Source organism: Ceratotherium simum, chromosome 36 (genome assembly GCF_057802395.1).
Source record: "Ceratotherium simum simum isolate JZ-2026a chromosome 36, ASM5780239v1, whole genome shotgun sequence".
Classification (NCBI taxonomy): Eukaryota; Metazoa; Chordata; class Mammalia; order Perissodactyla; family Rhinocerotidae; genus Ceratotherium; species Ceratotherium simum.
Genome location: NC_141935.1, coordinates 1,668,113 through 1,691,376, shown reverse-complemented (window position 1 = coordinate 1,691,376; position 23,264 = coordinate 1,668,113). Strand labels below are relative to the sequence as shown.

Genomic DNA, 23,264 nt, shown 5'->3' with positions numbered 1-23,264 from the left:
GGAGAATTCTGACGACAGGTCCCGGGCCAGGCTAGAGCATGGGGTTCTCTTCTTGTCTTATTAGACTCCCTGTTTCTCCACCTGACTGCAGCTTCTAGATTTGATCCTACCCTCATTTTGCAGGCTGGGCATGGAGAGGGTCAGTAATTTACCCAAATTCTCACAGCTGCAGGTTTGAAAACTCTGTGTGAAGTTCTTCCTAGGCCCTCTTGTGGGGCTGTCCTTGGCATGCTGGGGCTGGGGACAGGGCCCTGCGTGGGGGACTATGGGCAGGCCGAGGGAGACTCAATGTCCTTTCAGTCTGTGGCTTGGTGGGTGGGCAGGGAGAGGCGTGAGCGAGACGGGGGAGGAAGCAGGAGCTGGCCAAGCTGGGACCCGGTCCTGTAGGTCCACGTGATGGGTAGCACTGGAAGGGTGCAGGTGAGCTGGTTTGGTTCCCTGAATGCACACGGTTTGCATCCTTCTCTGCCGGAGGAGGTGGGTTGCTTTAGTTCATCGAATAACGGAATCAAGTCATTAAAGGATAAATTAGGGGAAAGGAGGTGGGGGTCACAGCATTTCTCTTTCTCGTGGAAATCATTTCACCTGTCAGTAGAGCAGTCCCAGGCGCAGTGACTCTTACAGTCACTTCAAGCCGTAATTCTGTAAATCCCTCACTGCTCCGGGGCCTACATGACTCTTTACTGTTTAGCTTCTCACTGGTCCTGGACCACAGAGGCCAAGGTCAGGGGCAGGTCAGCAACAGCCATCAGCGCTCCGTGCTGTGCTGACAGCTTTCCCCACAGCGTGCGAGGGGACATCCCGCTGGTCTCAGGCGGACCGGCCGTCTTGGGTGGTCCTGTCTCTGTCCACACACCCTTGGCCTCCACCTTCACTGATCTCGGGAGTCAGCTTGAGCGTTTGCCTCGTACAAACCCATTTGCCCGTGTCTTTCATCATTTCTTCCCTCGGAGGCGTTTCTGGATCTGCATTGTTCCCACAGCCGTGTGTGAAGCCGTGCAGCCCACACGCCACATCTCATTGATCCTGGGTGTTATCATTTTCCAAAGGAGAGTAAATTTGATAGCAACAGAGGATAACACTTCATTTGCATCTCTGCAACGTTGATGAAGACTTCTGTTTTGTTATGTTTTGGCCAATTATATTTATTAGTTTGTGAATTTCTTGCTCAAGTCTTTTGCCCTTTCTTCTATGGGGTTTTTGCCTTCTATTGGTGGAGCTCCTATATTGAAAGGTATTAACTCCTTGTCTCTCGTATATGTTGCAGTATTTTTATCATTTGTTGATGGCTTGAACCTTTTGAAAGGGCTTTTTTGTCCATGCAGGGATTTTAATGTTTACATACTGAACTATCAGTGTTTCTTTGATGATTTCTGCTGTGATGTGTTGCTTATAAAGGCCTTTCCCACACCAAAATTATGGGAACATTCATGCATGTGCACTCCAAATTCTTTTATGGCTTCATTTTCTACATTTGACTCTTTCCTCGATGTGGAATTGATTGCTCGTGTCTTTGTAAACTACTTCAAATTCCCTTTGAGATGAAAATGATTAATAGACCAATTACTTCATTAATTAACAAGGCAGGGAGGGGAAGCTGGTAGAGGAGGAGAGGTTGAGGATATGGGAGAGAGATGACATGATTAATGGATCAAGGTCCGGACAAGAAGGGATCGCGTGCTGGGGGCAGGGGATGCGTAGAGGAATCTGCCTTGATCCGAAGGTGGGACACTCAGGCTCTGAGACTCAAGGAGGGGGTGGCAGAGGTCAGTGTTGCCAGGGCAAGAGGTAGGTAGGGAATGGGCCAGGAAGGAAGACGGTGAGCCAGGTGCCCAAATCTCCAGTGACCAAGGGGGCGGAGGCAGTGGAGAGGGACCAGGAGAGGTGGCATCAATGAGGAGGACCAGGGGATGGTGTGAGCCAGGTGGCAGGGGCCTGGGGTGGAGGCTTACAAGTTTGTGACTTGTGGGGATGTGATTCACTGCCCTTCCTCTGGACCCAGTGGGATCTGGGAGAAGATTACACTCCACTGGAGAGGGACTCTTGGGAGAGCCAGGTGTCAGGTGAAGTGGCAAGTGGAAGGAACATGCAGAGAAAAGGCTGAAGACACAAGGGAGCCAGTTCACCATGAACAGAACATTCTAGACTCAGGGTACAATGAAAGATCTAGGAGAGAGGGGCTGTGAGAAGGAGAGTCTATCCCCATCAATGGACAGGATTAGAGTCAAGGAAAGTTCAGTGAACCCGCTTGTACAGCACCTCACAATTCACGAGACATTTTCACACCTGTGTTTGTATATGAGCCTCACAACGGCCTCCAGAGCGGAGAGGTAAAGGGGTTTGCCCAGAGTCAGGCAAGTGGCCAGTGACGGAGTCAGGATGTGAACCCAGGAATCCCGACGCTCAGGCTGGATGCTGGAGCCTTCTCCCCCCACCCCACATCATCTCTGTACCCTCAGGAACAGAAGCTTGGACAGCGCCTGACGGTCTTCTCTCTCCTCTCCCTGCAGGACCGTAGTCGGCATCACCAGCCTCGCTAACCATGAATGGGATGGCCAATTTGAACTCTGCCAGCCGCGTGCACTATGCCTCCTCCATCCCTGTGCCCCGAGCTACTTCCCAGACCAGGATCCACACGCCGGGCGCCTCTCCCCAGCTGCGGCCACGCCAGGCCGGCCTAGCCCTGAGCCCCCAGCGAGCAGCCTCCCCAAGACTGGGCAAGGCTGGAGGCCCTTCCAGAAGCTCCTCTCCTAAGGCCTCTCGGGGGAGAGGCTCCCCCAAGCCTTCTGGGGCAGTGAGAGAGTTGGCCCAGGGTGGCGAAGGCCTCCCCGGCTCCCCATGGAGCAGTCCCAGGGCAACCCCAAAAACAGCCCTCTCCAGCCGGGCTGGGTCCAGAAGAGTTGGGGAGACACAGGGCACCCCAAGAAAGAAAAAGGTGGCCCAGGAAGGGATTCCAACCCACCAGACCCGGGGCAGGAGCCCATCCCGGACGAGCTCTCATGGAGAAACCCAAATACCAGGGGCTCCTGAAGGTCGAAAGGCTCCTAACCACCCAGGAAAGGAACAAAGAGACACAAACTACAGAAGTTCTGGGGCCCCCGGCTCTCTGGAGCCTGATGCCGGGGCAGCCTCAGGGGCTTCCTCCCCCGTCTGCAGCCCAGTGCAGAGCAAACGTGCGGCCCCGGCCCCAGGGGCCATCAGCTTCTCCTCCGCCCATCAGCAGAGTCAGCCAGTCACAGCCACTGTGGCCCCATTCCAGTACAGGTGAGCTGGGGGAGCAGGTGTGAGGGAGGGGGAGGCGTGGAGCTGGGACCCAGGGGCAAGCCCAAAGGGGAGAGGGGCCCGGATGATGAGTGGCTGGTGGAGACAGAGGGCCCCAGGGTATAGAAGTTAGGCAGAGGGTCTGGAGAGCTGAGATGGGACTGGGAACATAAAAAGAGGGCCTGAATCCCAGCTCTGGTCTTTCTCAGTTCTGAGGACTTCACAACAAGCAGAAGCTCCTAAGGAGGGTCCCCCTAAAATGTCCATTTCTCCTGTTCTCTGAGACAGAATATTAGAGTACTATGGATGCTTAAGCAGCTAGATTCGTAGGTAGGCAAGTCAGTCTTACCCAGCTCATCTGGGACGTTTGCTGCCTCTGTGAGTTAGGCTAACTGCATTGTCATGGGCACCGAGCCTTCAGTTCATGGAAGAATCCTCCCTGCTCCTCCTTGGTGCTCCCACAATACCTTGTGTATGTCTGTCTGTCTGTCGCTCTCTCTCTTTCTCCACTTACCATACTGCCTTCTGCGTGTCTGTATGTGTGCCCGGCACACCAAGGGTGATCAGTAATGCTCTCAAATGGTCAGATGGGGGTTGCCACTACTGGTGGTGGCTGGGCCACTGCTCACAACCATGTGGTCAACAAGCTGGTCTCTCCAGCTTTCTTCAGACATGGCAGGTTGAGTGCATAGAAAAACGCTTCCGTCAACTATGCTTTTTTAATAAAAATATGACTCTTTACTAAAATGGTCACATTAAGTCAACTAAATTTTAATTACTAAGGATTACGCAGTTCAGAATGCTCACATGCAAATTAAGTCCCTTCCTGAAGAACCTAACTGACTGGGTTTTTTCTCTATGCTAACATGAGGAGAAACTCAGTCACATTTGGGGGAGAGAGAATCCCATACGTCGTACCCTGGATGCTGGGGGCTCTGAGGTGGCAGAGCGTGGGGGTCGTGGGGTAGGGAACCACTAGGAGCCAACAGTGCAACTCGATCTCTGGGGGTCTCAGGCGCTCTTATCCCCAGTGGTAGATATGCGGGGTCCAGCACAGGGAAGTTAATGGTCCCACTACCTCTGTGTGCAGTGAGCCCTCATTTGGAGCATTACATTCAGTTACGAACACCACATTTTAAAAGGACGTTGATGCACAAAACACACTAGAGAAGTCTATCACTTTGGATAAGGAAGGCTGAGAGAGCGTCTGAGAGCTATTTTCCAGTACCTGAAGGGCTGTCACGTTGTCAGATGAATTAGATCTACTTGGTGCAGCGCCAAAGAATTGAGTCAGTGTCGTGGTGGTTGGAAGTTAGTTTGAGACAGATTTGAAGCTCAGTAGGAAGAACTTTCCAACAACGAGAGAGGTTTACAAATTACCTGTAAGGCAGTGAGCTTCCCATCATTGTGGGAATTCTAGCTGAGTCCACCACCGGAGGGAGTTCTTACCGGCCGATCCTCGCCTCTCGTCGCATCTCTCTGACCAGTGTACTGCCCACATGGCGCCCCCGTGTTCCTCTTCCTGAGGAGCAAATCCCTTCTGTCCCTTGAGACTTTCTCGACGTCGAGTCTAAGCTGCTGAGAGAATTGAAGGAAGCAGAGGTGCAGGGCAGACCCTCCCTGGAACGGCCTTTTTCCAGTTAGTAAATGCTTTGCCTGGAGACTCCTTGACTTTCTTCTCCTGCCTGATTTCTTTCGTTTTGAATTCAGTCTTTGGGGAAAAGTGTCTGGGTGTTAAATTGTTAAAGAGTTTACGTTATCTCCCCTACAGGTCCCCGGCATACTTAGAATCTGATGTTGTCCACAGAGGTCAGACCTTTTTCCTCTGCACATTTCAGTGCAGCCTAAACAGAACCACGTTCTTCCACCCAGCAAGCATTTATTCCGTGTTTGCATTTTAAACAGAAGTGGAAAGGTGTCACAGCGACTCACTGGGGGTTCCTTCCCCATCCCACCCCTGAGCCCTGCCTGTCTCAGGCCCGGATTAGGGTGGCAGGTAGGGTCATGGTTGGACAAGGGAAGATTAGGACCGAGGACGCCCCCAGGTGCTGCAGGCCCGTGGGCGGGAGCCAGCACACCCTGCAGGCCCGGAGCTGCTGCCATGGGGAACTGGGCCAAGGGCCGGGCTGGGCTACCCTTGCAAGTTTCATAGCCAAGGAGGTGCCATCTGCTGCCTAGAAGTCACAGAATCCTGTCTTCATGGAAATCTGTACCTACCCGGCACCTTGGCTTCTGCAAAGCTCCAGCTCCGCTCCCCATCTCTAGTCCTGCCTGACCTGCCTCTCCAGGGAAAACCATCAGCCATCCTTCCCCCGCCGCATCCTCCATAGCCGGCTCTTTCCAAGGCTCTGGGTGCTGTCCTTCCCAGTGACATTTATCTCCTGGATCCCCCACTCCCTGGACGCAGGGAAGGCATGACTGTCCTCGGTCTGCTCTCTGATCCTCTGGTCTCGTCCATTGGGTTCCATCAGAGCTGCCACCTCACTCCCCTCTGCCCTCCAGGAAGAGCCCCGGCAGCCTCACCACCGTACTTGCTGCCTGTTTCCAGCCCCAGTGCTTTCTCTCCCCCTCCTCGGGCTGGCCTGTGGTCGGACTTCAATGAGGAGTGTTGGGCTGTTGGCTTTCTTCTCTCTCGTTCAACCTCCAACCACCTTCTAGCATAGCTAGTCCTGTCCATTCAGGCTGGGAAGTGAGGGGAGACATGGAGGCCTGGCGGTGTTTGGGAGGTGGAGGCAGGTGGAGGTAGGAGTGTAGAGCCTACTGAGGTTGGCGAGACGAAGGCTGCCTTCCTCAGTGTTGCTGCGGTTGGGGTCCTGGCCACATGGTCGAGGCCGACTCCCTCGTCCTTGCACCACAGTGATGACAAGCATGACAGCCAGCCATTCTTAACACTGGTTATGGCCTGCCTGCTCTAGGTCAGGCGGTGTTTACCCTTCACGTATATGATGTTATCCAGTGGAACATTTATATGTTATCTAGAATTCGCTCTCTCCAGTAGAATGTCCTATGACTTTCTCACCAACAAATTGCATCCCTGACTTCAAAAACCCAAGTCTATACTCATTTCTTCCAAGAAACCAACCAACTCCAGTGTTCCCTTGTCCCCTTGACACTCGTCTAGCTGGGCCGACATTGAATTGGCGGGTGCATGAGGAGTGACCCCATCATACTGAGCACCCCCCAGGGCAAGATGAGGTCTGCTCTCTCTGAGCACGCCCCCCCGGCCCCATCCCCAGCACCCAGCTGAGGGGCCTGCAGACACCCAGGAGCTCAACCCCGCCTGCGCGGCTTAGAAAGAGCAGAGCAGGAGCATCAAACACCTCCCACAGCCCTAGACTGTCAGACCAATCTGGGCCTGGAGACATCTCTTCCACCCCACGAGGGAAGTGAGACCAGAGAGAAGAGACTTGCTTTGCCTTTCCCAGCGCCAGCTAAGTGTTGAACCAAGGAAGAATGGAGAGAGAGGACGACCAATCTCAGCAACACTGGAGCCGCCCAGGGCCCCTGGCCCAGCCCCTCCCCGGGGCCAGCGTCAGTTTCCCCTCCTGCCTGCACACCCTCCCCCCTGCTGCAGCCAAGCTGCCAAAGGTCCATTTAGCTGGAGACAGCTGGCCGACGGCTGGGCGGGCCAGCTCCGGGATCCCGCCCGGGGTAATTGCCTGTAATAAAGGCTCCCACAGCCTTTGTTCCTGGGAGCCACTGCACGGTTGGGATTGTGCTCAGAGGTCTGTGTGCACTTGGGAGCTGGTGCCCAGAGACCTCACCCTTCCGTCCTGCTGCCACAGCTGGCCCCGTGTGGACTTCTCCCGGGAGTCACTGTGACCCCAGCTGAGGCGGCCCCTCATTTTTCCCTGACCTCCTCACTGCCTGGACCGCGAGCAAGCCCACGGAGGCCCGTGTGCCCCCGGAGCTCTCATAAGAACTTGGTGACCTCAGCTTCAGAGGGAGTTCTTCCCTGTGTGTATGCATACAGCTGTACATATATGCACATCCTGAGGGCAGGGACCATGGCGGGACAAACACCCAAGGCCTGGAGTTAAACTGTGGGATCCCTCCGCCCTGTGAAGGAGGAGTAGGCAGAACACCAAAGGGCGACTGGCTTCAGCCATCCCAGTGCTCAGGGGTTCCCCCCTGCCCTGGCCTAATGTTGCCCAGAAGGCCTGCCGCCTGCTGGAGGGCACACACATGTATGCCCAATAGGAGGGCCCAGCCCACAGGGGTACAGGGCACCAGCAGAGAAAAACCAGGCTCCAGGGGCTTCCTTAGCCCCAAAGAGAGGGTTTGAGACCAGGACAACCTCTGCCGCGCATGACGACGCCTTCTCTGTCCCGCAGGTTGCAGACAGACCAGGAGGAACCTGGCTTCCTCCCCCAGGATAGCTGCGCCCTGGATGGCTTCTCTGGCCCCCCCGGCAGGCCTGAGGAGAGCTTCTCCTGCATGGGTGAGTACTCTGGGGGAAGACATCCTCCTGGGGTGGGGAGGCTGCCAGACTAGAACCCTCCCCACTGCCCCCATGGGAGGAGCAGCAACCTAGCTAGACAGCCGCTCTCAACAACGAGACACCAGCCTGAGAACTGCCATGTTGGCAGATGGAGACAGTGTTGGTCCATCAAATCCAGGGGCACCTCAGGGTCAGGATAGGACAGTGGCCCATGGGCGCCCCATTTATCCAGTGCTCAGTTGTGGGGGTCGCTGAGGCCATGACAGGAAGGTAACAGATTGAGAGCCAGGAGCCAGGTCGCAGCCCCAGATTAACAGTGAAGGCACTGGGCACCAGGGAGCAGTGCAGAGCCATCGGCTAACCTCCCAACAACTGCTCCCTCTCCCAGGACCTCTCTTCACAGGCCACTCCCACGAGTGGCACCTTCCTGATGTGCATAGCACTGTTAACTGAGCCTCAGGACCCAGGATGTGAAACTCACCAAGAAGACCCCTGAGACTCAAGCACGGTGGTATTCCTTACGGGCAGAGACCCCGCCCGTTCCCAGGTGCATCCTCAGGCCACTCTCTGCCCACACAGGTGCTCAGTAGGTGTCTCTGAATGAATAAATGATGAGTGAATGCCTGTGTACTGCAGATCAGATCCCTAAATGGGTCAGATCCTAAGCTCCTAGCAGGGTTTAGAGGTGTGTGTTGGTTTTCTTACAACCTTAAAAAAATACCTAGAGGATCGCTGTGATCCACAGCAGAGGTACAATACACTCCACACTGCAGGGAATCTGCTCTGTCCTTTGGTTTCCAAAGGGACGCTTGCCCCAGGAAGGAATGGACTTGCTTTTGGCAAACCTGAGCTGTCCAGAGGGTCTGTTTTACAGCTCATCTCAGAGCCCTGCTCCAGTGGGACCCTGGTGGTGTGCATTCCTGCCTTCTTTGTCCCCTACTGGGCAGGTCTTTGGGTGTCCCTCTAGCTTGGGAGCTGGGCCCTTTCGAGCCCTCTGCCAGCCTGCTCTCCAGCAGTGGTCTTGGAGCCAGTGACCCCGAACATAGAGCAGCAGCACTCACTCTTCCATGACAAGCCCTGCAGAGGAGGGTTGTGGGGTAGAGACCCGGCACCTGAAAAGTAAGCCGTTGCCTCCACAGAAGGCATCCAAACGGGGGACCAGTGCGTGGCAGGAGACAAAAGAAACCAAATTCACTGGCACAGAGAAGCCGTCAGAATTAGAACGTGGTAACCAGGACGCTCCGTGGAGCTCTAGTTTTCCATCTGCAGTTTTGTTGTGTGATGGCTTCCTCACGTGTGCGCAACATTGCTGGAGCCTGGTTGTGTCCACCTCACCAGGCAGGCGCTTGCCTTCGTTCCCCGATGCGCTGGTGGGAGGGCTGGGACTTGTAACGTCTGCTGCAGGCTGGCCCTGGGACTCGCCCAGGCTGGTCCGCTGGAGGACCACTGTCACCAGGCAGATCTGAAGCATCTGTAGATCACAGGTTGGGTTACTCTGCAGGCTGGAGCCTCAGTGAGCCTTTGGAGGTGGGCTTTTCCTCCGAGGCTCCTGGGGAAAGGGAGCTTGGTTCGCGGCGCTGCCTCTGCTCCTGCACTAGCTAGTCGTCATGGTGATCCATCCCGTCCAAGGACACTGGGCTCTTTGACGGGTTGCATGCGGGAGAGACTTAGGATCTGCCTGTGCTTTATAGGGGGACCTGTACTCTGAGCCTGAAGAAAACAGAGATGAGAGGAAGAGAGGAGACGGCAGAAGGCTTCCATTTCTGCCCTGCTCTCCCCGAACTTCCCTCAGGGCATGACATGACTCATTCATTCATTTATTCTTTAATTCAATCAACAAACCAACAGTGAGGGTTTGTCTTGTGATCGACACGGGGAGGGGGTAAAGATGAATCAGACCATGAACCTGCCTTCAAGGTGTTCACGGTCTAGGGATTCACTGCAGGGAGCTTTCTCTAGAGAATCTGTTGGCATCCCCAAAGGCCCGCCCAGTGACCTGCCCTTCTAGGAGCTGATAAGACAGCCCGCTCAGCCATGCCTCCCGCCGAGGCCCTGCGGCCCAAGGAGGGCACTGGGCTTCTCCCCGCACTTTGTAGAAGGAGCACTGGGTGCCCTGGAGAGCACCATGCCGTATATCGATACCATTCCCCGGGCCCAGTGCAGGTACTTCAGTTGTGGATCATGTTCTCTCCAGTCCTCCTTCTTGTCCTGGACTCGCCCTGCTCCCCACCACCTCCGAGGTGCCTGCCGCTCCGTGCCCGGTCGGATGGTGAATCGGGCGAGCAGGTCAGGAACCCAGCGTCAGTGGTTGTGGAGCTCGTTCATCCTCCGGGGCCTGCTTCTTGCTCTGCCAGCTGAGGGGGAGCAAGCAGCCTTTCTCTGCTCTCCTCCCAGTACGGTCCTCTCTGGCATCCGGGCGCCTAGGGGGCAGAGTCCTTGAGGGGAGCAGGAGAGGGCTGAAGACCTTTCTCAGCCTTGCACGACTTTCTTCCTTACTCTGCGTGGAACAGGGTCCAAGTGAGGCTCAGCAACCTTTGTGCAGCAGGAAGAGACTTTCCGACGATGCTTTGCCACCATGCAGGGGTATGAAGTTGGCCTTGTCTGTCCCGAAGGCGTCCACAACCAGCTGCTCCCTCCACCTCTGCCCTTGGGCAAGTGGGGAACCACCCAGCCCGCAGGCATTTGTAGGTGCGCCCTGCCCCGCAGCCCCCCTGGCTGTGCTGGTGAGCGGGTCCCATCTGCAGACACTCCCTCGGCGCCTGCAGAGCGTGTTTGGAAAGCCAAGGGCAGCCAGGGCTGCCATTTCTGCTGGCCCACATGTGCGAGGCGACGTGCGGAGGACTGCGGGAGGTCACTCCAAGGTTGACACACATTCCTAATTATTTCCACTTTGTGGCATGTTGAATGAGCGCCAAGTGGACACGTAATGAAAGGATCTTTTCCATCGTAGCATGTCGCTGGGAACGAGCTGGAGCCCACTCTGTGCGAGGGTCGATGTGTGTGGAACAGGAGGGCAGCGCGAGTCTGGCTGCACATCCGGCTCTTAGCTCTCTCCTTTCTCCTCCCTGTGGAGCTGGCTCCATCTTCAAGCCACAATTAAGTTTTTCATGTCTTGTGGATTTGGGAGTGAGGACAGAGTCCCCCTTTAAGAAAACTCACAGACCTGGTGGGCCCTTGGCCGGGGTGGGAGAGGTCTGGTAACCGCTCTCCGGGAGAGGGTCGTTCTGGGCTCTCAGGGGGCCCCAGCGCCGTGGAACAACCCCCCGTGCTTGTCCAGGAGCTCCAGGCCAAGTCCAGGTCTCCCAGGGCTACAAAGGACTCGGGAAGTCAGAGCTCTAAGGGACTTTACCCATCACCCAAATATGGCCTCATTTTCGATGGGGAGAGATGGTCTCAGAGGGGAACAGTGACTTGCTCAAGATTGCACGGCTAGTTAGCAAGTGAACTGAAACCTGGACCACTGCCCTCTGACTTCCCGGACACTAAATGACCAAATGGTAAGAGTGACCACCATTTATTGAACACTTACTGTGTGCAGGGCACAATGCTGGTGCTTCACATAAAGTCCTTCATAAGCCCCTCACACGGCCCTTTGCAGTGGTCCTGTCATTCTGTGTCATAGGTGAGGAAACTTCGGCTCAGAGAGGTCACATAAAATAACTTGTCTGAGGACACGCAGCGAGGGGGCTGCACCAGGATTTGAGTCCAGGCTCGTCCTCTCCAGTTGCTCGCCGGCCATCCTGCTGCTGCGGCTCCTCACTGTGTTAGCTGCACGCTGTTTGACCTCCTCTCGGTCTCCCTGCACCTCTGCCAAGTGGTGGGGAAGGAAGCGAGTCAGTGAGCCACAGTCCTGCTGACCCCTCCCTCAGCTGAGCAAGCCCCAGGATGCCACTGCTCCTCTGTCACCCGCACTTGTGTCATTTCACACTGAGCTCACAGCGCCGTGTTCCCTGCCCTCTGGGATCTGCAAGCTGAGCTGAGCCTGATGTCCCACCATCCGTGCAGAGAGGACATGCAGACAACTGACCAAGTTCGGGGGCAGATGGCAGTAGCTTTGTTCTTGGGGCTCAGTGGGTCCGTGCTGGGGGGCAGAGGAGGCTGGAGGTGCAGGGCGTGTCTGGAGGCCCCATCTGGATAAACAGTAGCTGCCTGGGACCAGGCAGACTTCCAGGAGCTGGGCTGGGAAGTGATCATAACACTGGAGAGCAGTGGCTTCCTCTGAACAGGCGCTAACACAGATGACTGTGAGAGAGTCGGAGCCTGACTCCCTAGCTTTGCATCACAACTTTGCTGCTTGCTCGCTGAGCAGCCTTGGGCAAGTTATTTGACCTCTCTGTGCCTCCGTGATGATAACAATACCATCTTCCTAGGGCTTTGTGAGGATTAAATACACCAACTTAGAAGGATGCCCATGTGTTGTAACTGCTTAATACGTGATTGGCGTGATTTGTCATCGAGGGAGGTGCTGTTATGAACATGTCCATTTTACAGATGAGGACAGGTTAAGTGACATGCCCAGGGTGGTCTGGGCAGGATTGGAACCGAGGCAGCAGGTCTTCAGAGGTCCTGCGCTTAGCCAGCCACACATGCCATGACCTCGCTGGAGGGGGCATGTCACGGGTCCCGGGCGCCCCAGGGAGGCCAGGAGAGGCAGAGCCTGGCTCTGGGAGGGGCCAAGAAGGAAGAGGCCGGAGAAGTGAGGTCATCCGAGGTGCCCTGCTGGAGGGGCTTAAAATAGAAACCGAGGGGTCTGGATTCTATTTCTTTGGAGGAGGACGGGGGAGGGAGGAGATGAGTGACTTCTCCTCGAGACAGCGTTTGGGCAGGAATAGGCTTCATCTCCAGCAGTCAATCGGACCCAGTGGGAGCCATTTTCATGGGGTGTCACAAATAGCGGAGACTGGGCAGCCTGGACCCCCTCCCCACTGCTACCTGGGCCCAGGCCTGCCCCCAGACTCTCCCACCCAGAAGGGGTAGGAGTGTTTCTACATGGCGTCTGCACCCACGAGTGCTCAAAAAACAACACCCAGGGCTGGCAAGGCTGCTCCATCTGAGCCAGCAGGCCTCTGCGTTGCCCAAGTGCAGAGGGAATTCACATCCACCCGCCAAATCTTACTAAGCTCCTGCCATGTGCCAGGTGCTGCTCTCGATGATCTGGATACATCTGAGGGCAAAACAGGCCAAGACCTCTGCCCATGTGGGGCTTATGTAGCCGTCTGGAGCAGTACACAGCCTGGGCAGCTGTGTATGAGCTGCATGGTGGCCCTGGAGAAGCCCCAGGTCTGGAATATGTGTCCCATCCAGGGAGCAAGTGCAGAGCTCTGGCCTCATGACACCCCTGAGAGTGTAAGCACCAGCAGTCTGGGCCACCCCCTTCACCCCGAGCCTTCGATGCTGGGCAAGAGGACTGGGAGAGGAAGGTGGCAAACATCCCCCTGTGGTTTTCCTGGAGAACTGCCCCCTGTTCCCGTACCTGTCTGCCCTGGACTCAGCTTCCTCCTGGCAGGTTTTGGAGATTCAACTCTCCAACCTGCGATGAACAGCTTCAGCTCTTCCTGGAAAATCCTGGCCCTTGTTTGGTCCTCGTGTGCCTCTGGGCCACGGGAAGGTCCTGAGGATGGGGCTGTTCACCGAGAGGAGGTAGGCCTGGTTACTAGGAATCTCTCCAGATGAGACTGCCCTACAACTTGGGGGTAGTTATCCAAGGTGCTGTGGGGCAGCTAGAGATTTGAGCCATGGGAGGCGGAAGGAACCTGGACTATTTGGTAAACTCCCCCACTGTCCCTCCATGATGGGTGGAGAGAAACCTCACTTCAGGGGTTGCCCTGAAGACGGCTCCCAGGTGTCTGCCCCCTCTCCCCGTGTGAAGGTTGGCCAATCTTCTCCATAACTTCTGAGACAGGTCTCCCTGGGGGCTGCAGGGGCTTCCTCTCTAGGAGTGCTGTCACATTCAAGCTTTAGTCTCTCCTCCACACCACTGAATGGGTGGAAACCAGAACGCACTGTCCCCGCCCAAACTCCCCATCCCTGTGATAAGAGGATTAGGGTCCCTCCCGAGAGGCTTCCCCACAATAAGTCTGCCCAGCAGGTGGACACAGAAGAGGTCTGAGGGGGCAGTTCAAGAGAGGGAGGTGACACAGACACAATAACCCAGAGATTAAGTGCTGAGAATTAGCTGCAGTCCTCATATTCCTCTGTCCAAGTCCTTTAAGAGGTGGAAGGAATCAAAACCCTGCCTTCCTGTGTGTGGCTCCAGGTTGTGGGAGGCCCAGGATTCAAAGGGAGCTGAAGATAATGAAGGTTCAGGGCAGAGGGTCAGAGTGTGGGGTCATCCAAGCCCTGGGGAAGGGGAGGGCAGAGAAACCCTTAGTTGTCCCTTCTCTCAAGGAGCTCATTCCACCCCCACAGAGGGCTGGAGAAGGAATTGAGTGTGTTCTGTGGCCAGCATGGCTGAGGTCAGATGGAGAGAGAACTTCCTGGCGGGAGGGGACACTGCCTAGGGCAGGAGCTTGACCCCATGAGCTCGCCGCATCCTCCCTGCCTAGGAGCCTGCACTTCCAGGGGGGCAGGAAGGAACACGGAGCAGGTAAGCTCCCGGTGATGAAATCAGGCCACACGAAGGGCAAGGTTCTCATCCCTGTGGAGCTCCCACCATCACACCAATGAGTACTCCTAACATTCGCAGAGCAGTTTTACACTCCAGGTAATTGCCAGTGATTATTCTATTAAAATTCATTGAAATAGGAATCCATGGCACTCCTCTGTTAAGTTTAATGCCTCGTTTCAAAACCTAACAGAAACTCTCCTAAAGCACAGAGGTGCCCCCGGAGACAAGGAGGCAGCCAGGACACGGCGATGTCTTCTCTCCCGGTGGTTTCTCTAAACCAGCGGTCCCTCCCGGCTCGGTCCGGGCTGAGGAGCTTCCTCTTTCCTCTGCACTTGTCTCGAGTTTTGTGGCATCAGGGACCGTTCAGAACCAGTTAACATTACAACATGTCTCCCCAGACAAATAGACGTCTTGACAGCACAAAGCTTATATCCGAAGGTTGGTCTTACGGACCTTGTGAGTCCGCTCTGTGAACACAGATTAAGAAGCCCTGCTCTGCGGTAGTGAGGTCATCACAGGGTTGGCCAGACTACCTCGGCTTCGGCCTTGTGTTTTTCCTTCTCAGGTTTTTGGGTTTCCTTGGCCCTCGGTGAGGTCATAGGATTTATTACAAACGTTGAGTAAGATTATCTTGAGGTTCCACTTAGCACGGTGCTTCAAGAACCCTGAAACAACTGACTCTGTGGATGGTCAGCGTGGCCCACATCAAAGGATGCATCCTCACACAGGAGCTCGCGTCTCCATCCCATATGCAGGCACAGCGCGCACTCTACCCTCCTCTTCGCCTGCCTGGGTCCCCGTCACAGGCCTGCGGTTGCCGTGACAACTAATCTGGGCTGCTCCTGGTCTTGGGGCGACGTACCGGCGTGGTGCAGAGCTCATCTGGGGCGCGATGTGCAATGGATACCCCAGCGGGTGTGTACGGACAGTTGCCACGGCAACACACAGGCCAAGCACATGTGGGAAACATCTAGACTTCTTACCCTGGTCTGTGGCCTGAGGAGAGGGAGCTGATGTTAAGTGAGTACAGCTCCAGATAGAACACTCTAGACTGAGTGTCCTCCTGAGAGCCAGTGAGCAGAGGGAGAGAGGTTCCCCCATTTCCACCACTGTCTTACACAACCTGATGAAGTGCAGAGAACGTGGGCATTCTCTGAGGCTACAGAGCAAGTCAAGAAGAGAACCTAGGACCCCTAAGACTTGAGAATAGGGAAGTCCCCAAGGGGTCCTGGACTTGTTGGGACTGCAAGGTCCACTGGGAGTGACCAGGACCCAGGACAGAGGTCCTAGCTCAGGGGCTGGTGGTGCCCCGAGGAGTAATCCTCCATCCCGTCCACTCCCCGGATTCTGTGGGCCCATCTCCTGTGATTGCGGTCCAGACCCAAGCAGACCTCAGGTGCACTGGGCGTCTGGGTTACGGGGTATCCTTGGCGGGACAGGCAGGAGAGGCCCTCCTTCCCACTTCCCACTCGCCCTCCAGGACCCATCCTCCTTTCTCTGAAGGACCCCAGAGCTTCCTGCTGTGGGGGTTCCACACTTCTTGGGGTCTCATGCACTTATGAGGCAGGCCCCCAGAAAGAGCTGCACGGTAAGAGCATGAAGTTACGAGAAGGTGTGGGAGACCACGGACCTGATTCAACTTCTGACCCCACCAGCAGCCTGCTGTGTGATCTCGGGCAAGTGTGTTTCTCTGTAAAATGCAGATAAGACAAGCCCTGCTTCAGAGGGCGCTATGAAATAATGCACGTTACCATGTCCAGCAATAGTAGGTGCTTAGAGCTGTGAGGTCCCCGGCCCTTCAGTTCAACAGGCATCAGAAGCCCTGACCCACTGTTCCCTGTGGGGAGGGGTCTGAGTCCGTTCAGGCTGCTGTAAAAAAAACACCATAGACTGGGGGCTTCAACAACAGAAATGCATTTCTCACAGTTCTCAAGGCTGGGGAGCCCAGGATCAAGGTGCTGGCAGATTCTGTGTCGAGGGAGAGCCCGCTCCCTGGTTTGCAGACAGCCGTCTCCGTGCTGTGTCCTCAAATGGTGGAGAGAGAGGATGCAGGCTCTCTGGGGTCTCTTCTTATAAGCGCACCAATCCCATCGTGAGGGCTCCATCCTCGTGACCTCATTACCTCCCAATGCCCCATCTCCAGATAGCATCACACGGGGATTAGAGTTTCAACTTATGAATTCTGGGGGCACACAAACATGCAGTCTGTAACAGGGGGCTTAACAATGGATCTAGAGGGAGAGGATATCTCCTTAGGATGTAACTATGCAGAATTTGACCACAATCAATAGATAGGAAAGGAAAAGATCAGTGTGGGATGTAGTCAGAGAAGGCTTCCTAGAGGAGGTGGCCCTGAAGCTGGGCCGTGAAGGGGGAATTGGACTTGAATTCATAGCAGAGAAGGCACTGGGGGGATGGGCGGGCACAGCAGGTGCAGGGTGGGATGAGGCCTGGACCAGAGGGCGGGTGGGAGAGCATTAGAGGGCATGACTGCCAGGCAGGTGAAGCCAGAGTGGTGAGGCCTTGAGTGTGGTGCTGGGCAGCCCTGGGCTCTGTGGCAGCAGGTATCAGAGGGTAGGGGACAGTCCTTCCCTGGGAAGCCATCCAGGTCACCAAGTCAGAGAGACGCTCCCCCACAGGAGCTCATGCAGTTCTGGCTTTAAAAGGAGAAGGGAGGTCTCAACACTTGGACGTCCTGGGCCTCCCTCCTCAGAAGAAGAGGAAGGAGGAACAGTGCCTTGCTGCACACCTCGAGGCTCCCCTGCTGGGGGTCTGGGTCACCCGGAATAGAGGTCCCATGTTCTAGCCTGGGAGTCAGAACACTTGGGGGGGACCTCTGGGGGTCAGAACAAGGAGCCACAGCTCAGCCCTAGTCAGCCCTCTCTAGCCCTGGACTCCCAGCCCTGGGGCAGGCCGAGAAGCCCCTGCTAAAGGAGGGCCCACCCCATGGGCCCAGTCTTGCCCTCACCTCCCAGGCCTGGGGCAGGCTCTCCGAGTGGTCCCTCGGCCACAGTCCCCACTCCCTCTGGAGCCACACAGCCCCGTGCACCCTGCCTCTGGAGGCAGGGCCTGTGCTCCTCCCAGCCTTGGAGAGCCCTGTCCTCCAGCCAGGGGCGCTGGACTTTGGCTCGGGTCCTGTCTCGTTCTGTGACCAGAGGTGACTTGTTTTCCTTCTCGGGGCCTAGTCTCTGTCCTCCCATTTCACACAATGGGCAGCCCATCCCCGCTCCATCCCTGTCCTGTTAGCTCCATTCCTGTCCTGTTGGTGTAGAGGCCGGGGGGAAATGTGTCCAGGCTGCTGTGAGCTCTGAGGAACAGGGGTAGTAGTTTAGAATTTCTTGCCTTTTCCACCCTCCTGGAAGCTCTCCCTGAGACGGCTGGCCCAGAAGGCAGACTGAGGCACATGACCGCTGGCTCCACCCCCAGCCTTCAGTTTACTGAGCCCCATTTTCTCCAACAGACAGGCAGACAGCAAATCTCTTCTGAGCCTACACTCCTGACCTTGTGGCCCAGAAGAAAAATCCCCAACCTCTAAGCTCAGGGAGCCTCCTAAGACCAGAGTGGCTGAGCCAGGGCCCTGCAGAGTCCACAGAAATGTCTCACTGCCAATGCCCTGGCAAAGCAAAGGTGATGACTAGTCTGGGAAGAAGCGAGTGGATCAATCTGGGAGGGCTTCCTGGATGAGGCCCTTGAGGTGTGAGCAAGCTGGTGCGTCCATGTTGGACTGCTGGGTCCACTGGCCCCTTTTCTTCTCCAAGTGGCAGTGGACGGTGGGGCTCAAGTTCCAGCTGGGACTTGCAACATGTGCTGGAGAAGCTGAGGACACCTTGCCCACTCTTGCCCCTGTCTCCCAGAGGTGTGGCAAAACTCATGCTGTGCCTCCAAGCAGAGCAGAGATGTGGGGAGGAGAGGGCCTCTGTTGTGACCTGTGCCAAGGTCATTCCCCTAAAGAACTGGACCTGTCTTCAAAGGGGCAAAGAGAGGGTCTGCTGGCCTCCCTGTGGCCCAGGGTTGCAGACAAGGGAGAAAAGATGCTGCTGGGACCCCATCCCAGAGCCTGGCTTCCATTCCAGCACACCAGCTGTGCTGTCTCTCACCACGGGGTAGCGAGAGGTCACTGCTGTTTACAATCCCCCACACATCTGTTCTGAGTCACGCATTCATTCATTGAATCAGTCGTCATTCTCCAAATATGTCTGAGAGCCCACTATGTGCGAAGAGCTGCGATGGGATTTGAGAAAAAGTTCATCACGGTAGACCAACCAAAGATGGGTCCTTGGGAAACAGATGAGTGACTGCAGAATGCTGGCTACGGATGTCGGGAAATTACTAAAGCAGCTGCAGTGGACTGTGTGCAGAGTCAGGGAAGGCCTCCTGGAGGAGGCACATTTGGTGTCAAGAAGGGCCAGGGAGTACAGCTCTCTAATCCTTTCTCAAACCAAAACTGGCTCCTCCTGAAGTCCTTCTCTTCTTGATTGATGGCATCTCCACTCTTAGAGCCGTCCAGGCCAAAATCCGTGGGTATTCTCAATTCCCCTCTCCCACACACCCACATCTGATATCAGCAAATTCTAACAGCTTCACAATTTATCCAGAGTCTGACCACTTCTTGCCCCCGCCAGAGTCACCACCCAGTTCCAAGCTGCCATCGTCTCTCACCTAGATTATCGCCATTGCTTCTGCCCATGAGCCCAGCACAGCAGCCACGGTGACTCTTTCAAGGAGGGCGCCAGGTCATGTCTCTCCTCTGCTCCAAACCTGCCGGTGGCTCCCATCTCACTGGGAGTAAAAGGCAAAGTCCTTCTAATGACCTGAAAGGCCCTCACACACTGGCGACCTGTTCCGTCTCTGACCTCATCACCTATCACTGGCCCCTTCCTTCCTTCCTTCCTTTCCTTGCAGCCACGCTGATCTTGCAGTTCTTCAAACAGGCCAGGCACCCCCCCCCCTCCCCAGCCTTTGCTCAGGCTATTCCTTCCGCCTGGAAATCTCTTCCCCAGATAGCCCTACAGACTGCCCCTCTCTTCCTTCAGATCTTCACTCAAATGTCACCTGCTCAGGAAAGCCTTCTTTGCCACCACATTGAAAATTCAACCTTGGCCCCTGGGTATTTGCTATTCCTCTCCTGCTCTGTGTTTTCTCCTTAGCACTGTTAAGTAGCTAACGTTTCTAATTTATTGTCTGTCCCTCCCGTTAGAATGGAAGCTCCATGAGGACAGGAATTCTTGTCTGTTTTGTCCTCTGCCCTGTCAGAGCTGGCATGCAATGGCACGGATTGGATGAGATGTGAGCAGTGGGAGGGAGCTGCTTGTTTGGATGCAGAGGAGACTCTGTGCACCAGCTATGTGAGCAGCCTTCAGCCTGGCCTCGTGCACATTTTGTGCTCAACAAGTCCCTGCTGATAGGTGGGATGCCATAGGTATGACATGGCAGAGAAAAGGGCAGAAGGAAGTAGAGAGCAGTGGCTGGAGGGCTTTCCACAAAAGCAGAGGAGTTGGAATCTGGGAAGTGATGAAAACCCTCATCACAGGGGTCTGAGCAGGAAAATTTACAGAAGGTGCTTGTGACTCAGTTGGGCTGGCCTCGGGTGGGTGGTCGGTGCCCAGCCCTTGCTCTGCAGATCCTGACTGTGGGCACAGAAATCAGGAAAACCCTCCCTCTTCCCTTCTTAGCCCTTAGCCCTTGAGGGAGCCAGTTATAGACTCACCTGTCCACTACCCCTCCCTGAGATCCCCTCTTCTCCCAAGGTCGCCTTTCAAGGTCAACAGCAGCCTAGCCCTCCTTCTCACCTTCTTCTCTCTCCCACTCTCCTCCAGGGATCCTAACCCAGTCCAATAGGCAGAGCCCCCCAGACACCACAGACAACCTGGGTTCCATCCCTTTCTAGTCGCAGGGGCGTGAGGATGTGTACATGTTTTTCTTTCCTTGGCTGCATGCCTTATCTTCATCCTTCAAGTTGCTTTATGTTATTGGTCAACAGATGTGGTCAAGTTACCCAACCACTCCCCATCCCAGAAACTGCCGATGCCTTTGGAGAGAGAGGAGTGGGGTGATGAGCCAGACTTTGGGGAGCTGGGGATTGGGGACTTCCCTAATTCCCAACCAGCCTCTTTCCCCGTCTCCCCTTTAGAAACTGGGCAGGATCCGGTCCCCTTCCATAGGCCACTGCCATCAGCAGCACCCATCCCTGCCCAGCCAGGCCTCTCCCTCATCACATAGCTCCTCACGGCGTCTGTCTTCTGGAGCATTCACAGTCCATCTGTCCCACAGAGTGGGGAAAGGGCAGAGGAGGAGCCTCACGGCTGGGCTTGGGGGTGGTGTGACGGGGCAAGTCCCTCTCTTTTTAGGAATCACTAGAGGAAACATTCTGCACATATTGGCTTTATCGACTGAGGTTGGAATGGCGGTTGCCACGGCAGCAGAGGCTCCCACTGCAGTAGAGGATGGTGGGAAACTCAGGGATGTGAAGGGAATCAAAAAAGAAGCAGATAGAGGGAGGGCCATGTTAGGGTTAGGGAGCATCTGAAAGTTCTGAGATGCCAAGATGGCTACTTAAAGGGACCGCCACATGGCCATGCGGAGACCCTTAGAGAGTGACAGTGGGAAGATGAGCAGTACGGGTGGACAGAGGGGACCAGCCCCCAGGGGATCCACACTGAGTGAACTCATGAGATGAGTGTGGAAGGAGTTTCTGTCCCTAAACTGACAGGTGGCGTTTCACACAGGAGGGAGTGGGGAGGTTTAGATGGTGGGGAGGGGGCTAGGACCACCTCTCTCTCTCTTCTGGACCACCCTCTCTTTTGGAAGGAGGCAGAATTTCAGGAGCTGTTTATTGAGGGATGGGAGAGGACTTGGGATTTGGGGCATAAGATATCCCTCGAGAGGAGGCACGGAGGACCAAAGAGGCGTAAGGAGAGGGGAAGGGACTAGGCTGAAGCACAGGAACGAGATGGGTATAAGATAACCAGGAAGAAGGGAGAGCAGGCCGCGGGGCAGTGGGCCTCCAGTGACTAGTGCAGTGGACAGAGCAACAAGTGGAATGGTGTTTCATAGCGATTCTACAGACTAATTTGACAGAAGTGAATCTCCAGACGTGGAAACCAGCAATGAGGGGCCATTAACCGGAGGGGAGAGTGCCAGGTTTTGCCTACAGCAGTCCACACTGGGTGGAGTGGACCCCAGTGGAAATAATGTTTTTCAGCCAGATGGCAGCCAGTTAATTTTTCCTTGTCTGCTAGGAGGAGATGAATTCATATGCAGGAAAAGAACTTACAGACAACCAGCAAGAACTAGTGTGACCTGGTAGATCAGAGAACAAGTGTCCCCGGATCTGCCAGTTGCTGTTTTTAGGAAAGGTGGTGATTGAATTCCATTGTCTTGTGCAAACTAGACATGCCCTCCACGTAAGGAAGAAGACTAGGAGGGGTGGTTTGTGATTCCATTAGAAGTGGCCTGTGGGATGGGGGAGGGGCGTGTTCCCCAGAGATCTGGCACCAGGGATGGGCTTGATCCCTTCCTTGAGCTGGAGCCTGTGTTTGGGTGTGAGCACGCGTACCTCCTGTGCGCCCAGAGAGAAAATCTCATGACTGGCCTCATCCTTGGGGTGCTTTCTGTGCCCACGCCAAGTTCTGGCAGGTTCCTGCTTAAGTCCCTTCAACCAGATCCCGTGGCTTGTCATTGGTTGTCTGAAATCATCAGCCCTGGTTCCACCGAGGTTCCTCAGTGCAGGACATGGGCCCCGAGGCCAGGCTGCGCTGCGCCCTCTGTCACAAGACCTTCTGGTGCACTTCTGCACCCAGCTCCTTTCCTCCACTCCTTTGAGGCAGTGCCGCTGCTGTGCAGGCATGAGCCTGAACAGCCTCCTGCTTCCTGCTCTCCCGGTCCGAACGCTTCCCTACTCACGCTGCATCGTATTCCAGAAAGCCATCAAGCCATCGTATTCGCTTGCCTGCCAGCACCTCTTACTCCTCCACTCATATGTATTCAGCACCTACTGAGTAAGGGCCCGACTCTGGAATTCCAGTAGTCAGTGAGACATCCAGGGTCCCTGCTCCCCAGAGTCTCCCTCCTGTCGTTCCTGTAACTGGTATACACACACCCACGTCAGTCTACCTGTGAGGATGTGTTGATGTGTGTGACATTGCTTTCTCACAGGGACAGGATTATTAGTTTCCCAGGTCTCGTACTGTGTGTCTTGTATTCCCTGCCAGACACTGAGTTGCTTGAGGGCAGAATCTCCACCATTCTCTGTATCTCCAAGGCCCAGCCAAGGATCGCTGCTTCTTACCCTCTGCTTGAGGACTCTGTTCTCAGCACTGTGGTAAGCACATCCTCTCGGCTACGATCCCTGTCCTTGCACATTCTGTGGCATCTCGATCCAGCCCTAGGATTATGGAAGGCAGAATGCGGGGGACACCACAGCACCCCAGAGTCATGCAGGGTACAGACCCAGGATACAGCACACAGGCCTCCAAATCCATTTAACCAACATAGTGGCAGCGCCTGCTCCCTGAGAGGTGCACCGGAGAGCTCTGGTGCTGGTGGGGGAGATGGGGGTCTACATCAACAACTTCGCACACCAGGAGGCTGTGATGGTTAGTGCTAGGAGAGTGGGTGAACCATGAGACTGACACAGTTCTTCAGATTCTAGGGGGAAGGGGGAGAGAGATGGAGAGACGGAGGTTGGGGATGGGGTGGGCAGATAACGTGATGGCTAGCACATTCTGGCAGAGAGTTCTTAGGGCTTTACAGCCCCAGCGTGTGGCTCCATCCGGGGTCCATCCCTCCTGGAGCAAGCTTTGCTTTCAGAGACAACCCCTCTGCTTCCTCCTGTCCCTCACTTTCTTGCCTGAGAGCCATTTGCTCAGGCAACTTGGCCCTAACTTGGAGGCCAGGGGAGGAGGTGCGGTGTCGCCCTCTACTGAGGGTCAGCCCTGGGCTTCTTCCACCCTCTCT

General features: G+C 55.5%; 1 protein-coding gene across 8 annotated transcripts in view; it reads left to right on the top strand.

The window, feature by feature from the left end:
• Positions 1 to 23,264, top strand: part of NAV1 (neuron navigator 1) — a 235,711-nt gene that overhangs the window by 68,473 nt on the left and 143,974 nt on the right. For all 8 annotated transcript variants that reach the window (XM_087424299.1, XM_087424298.1, XM_087424294.1 and 5 more), the window contains exons 2-3: positions 2,511 to 3,264; positions 7,596 to 7,702. In XM_087424299.1, coding sequence (XP_087280425.1) covers positions 2,543 to 3,264; positions 7,596 to 7,702 — 829 coding nt within the window. In that variant the 5' untranslated portion in view covers positions 2,511 to 2,542. The remainder of the gene's footprint in view (positions 1 to 2,510; positions 3,265 to 7,595; positions 7,703 to 23,264) is intronic.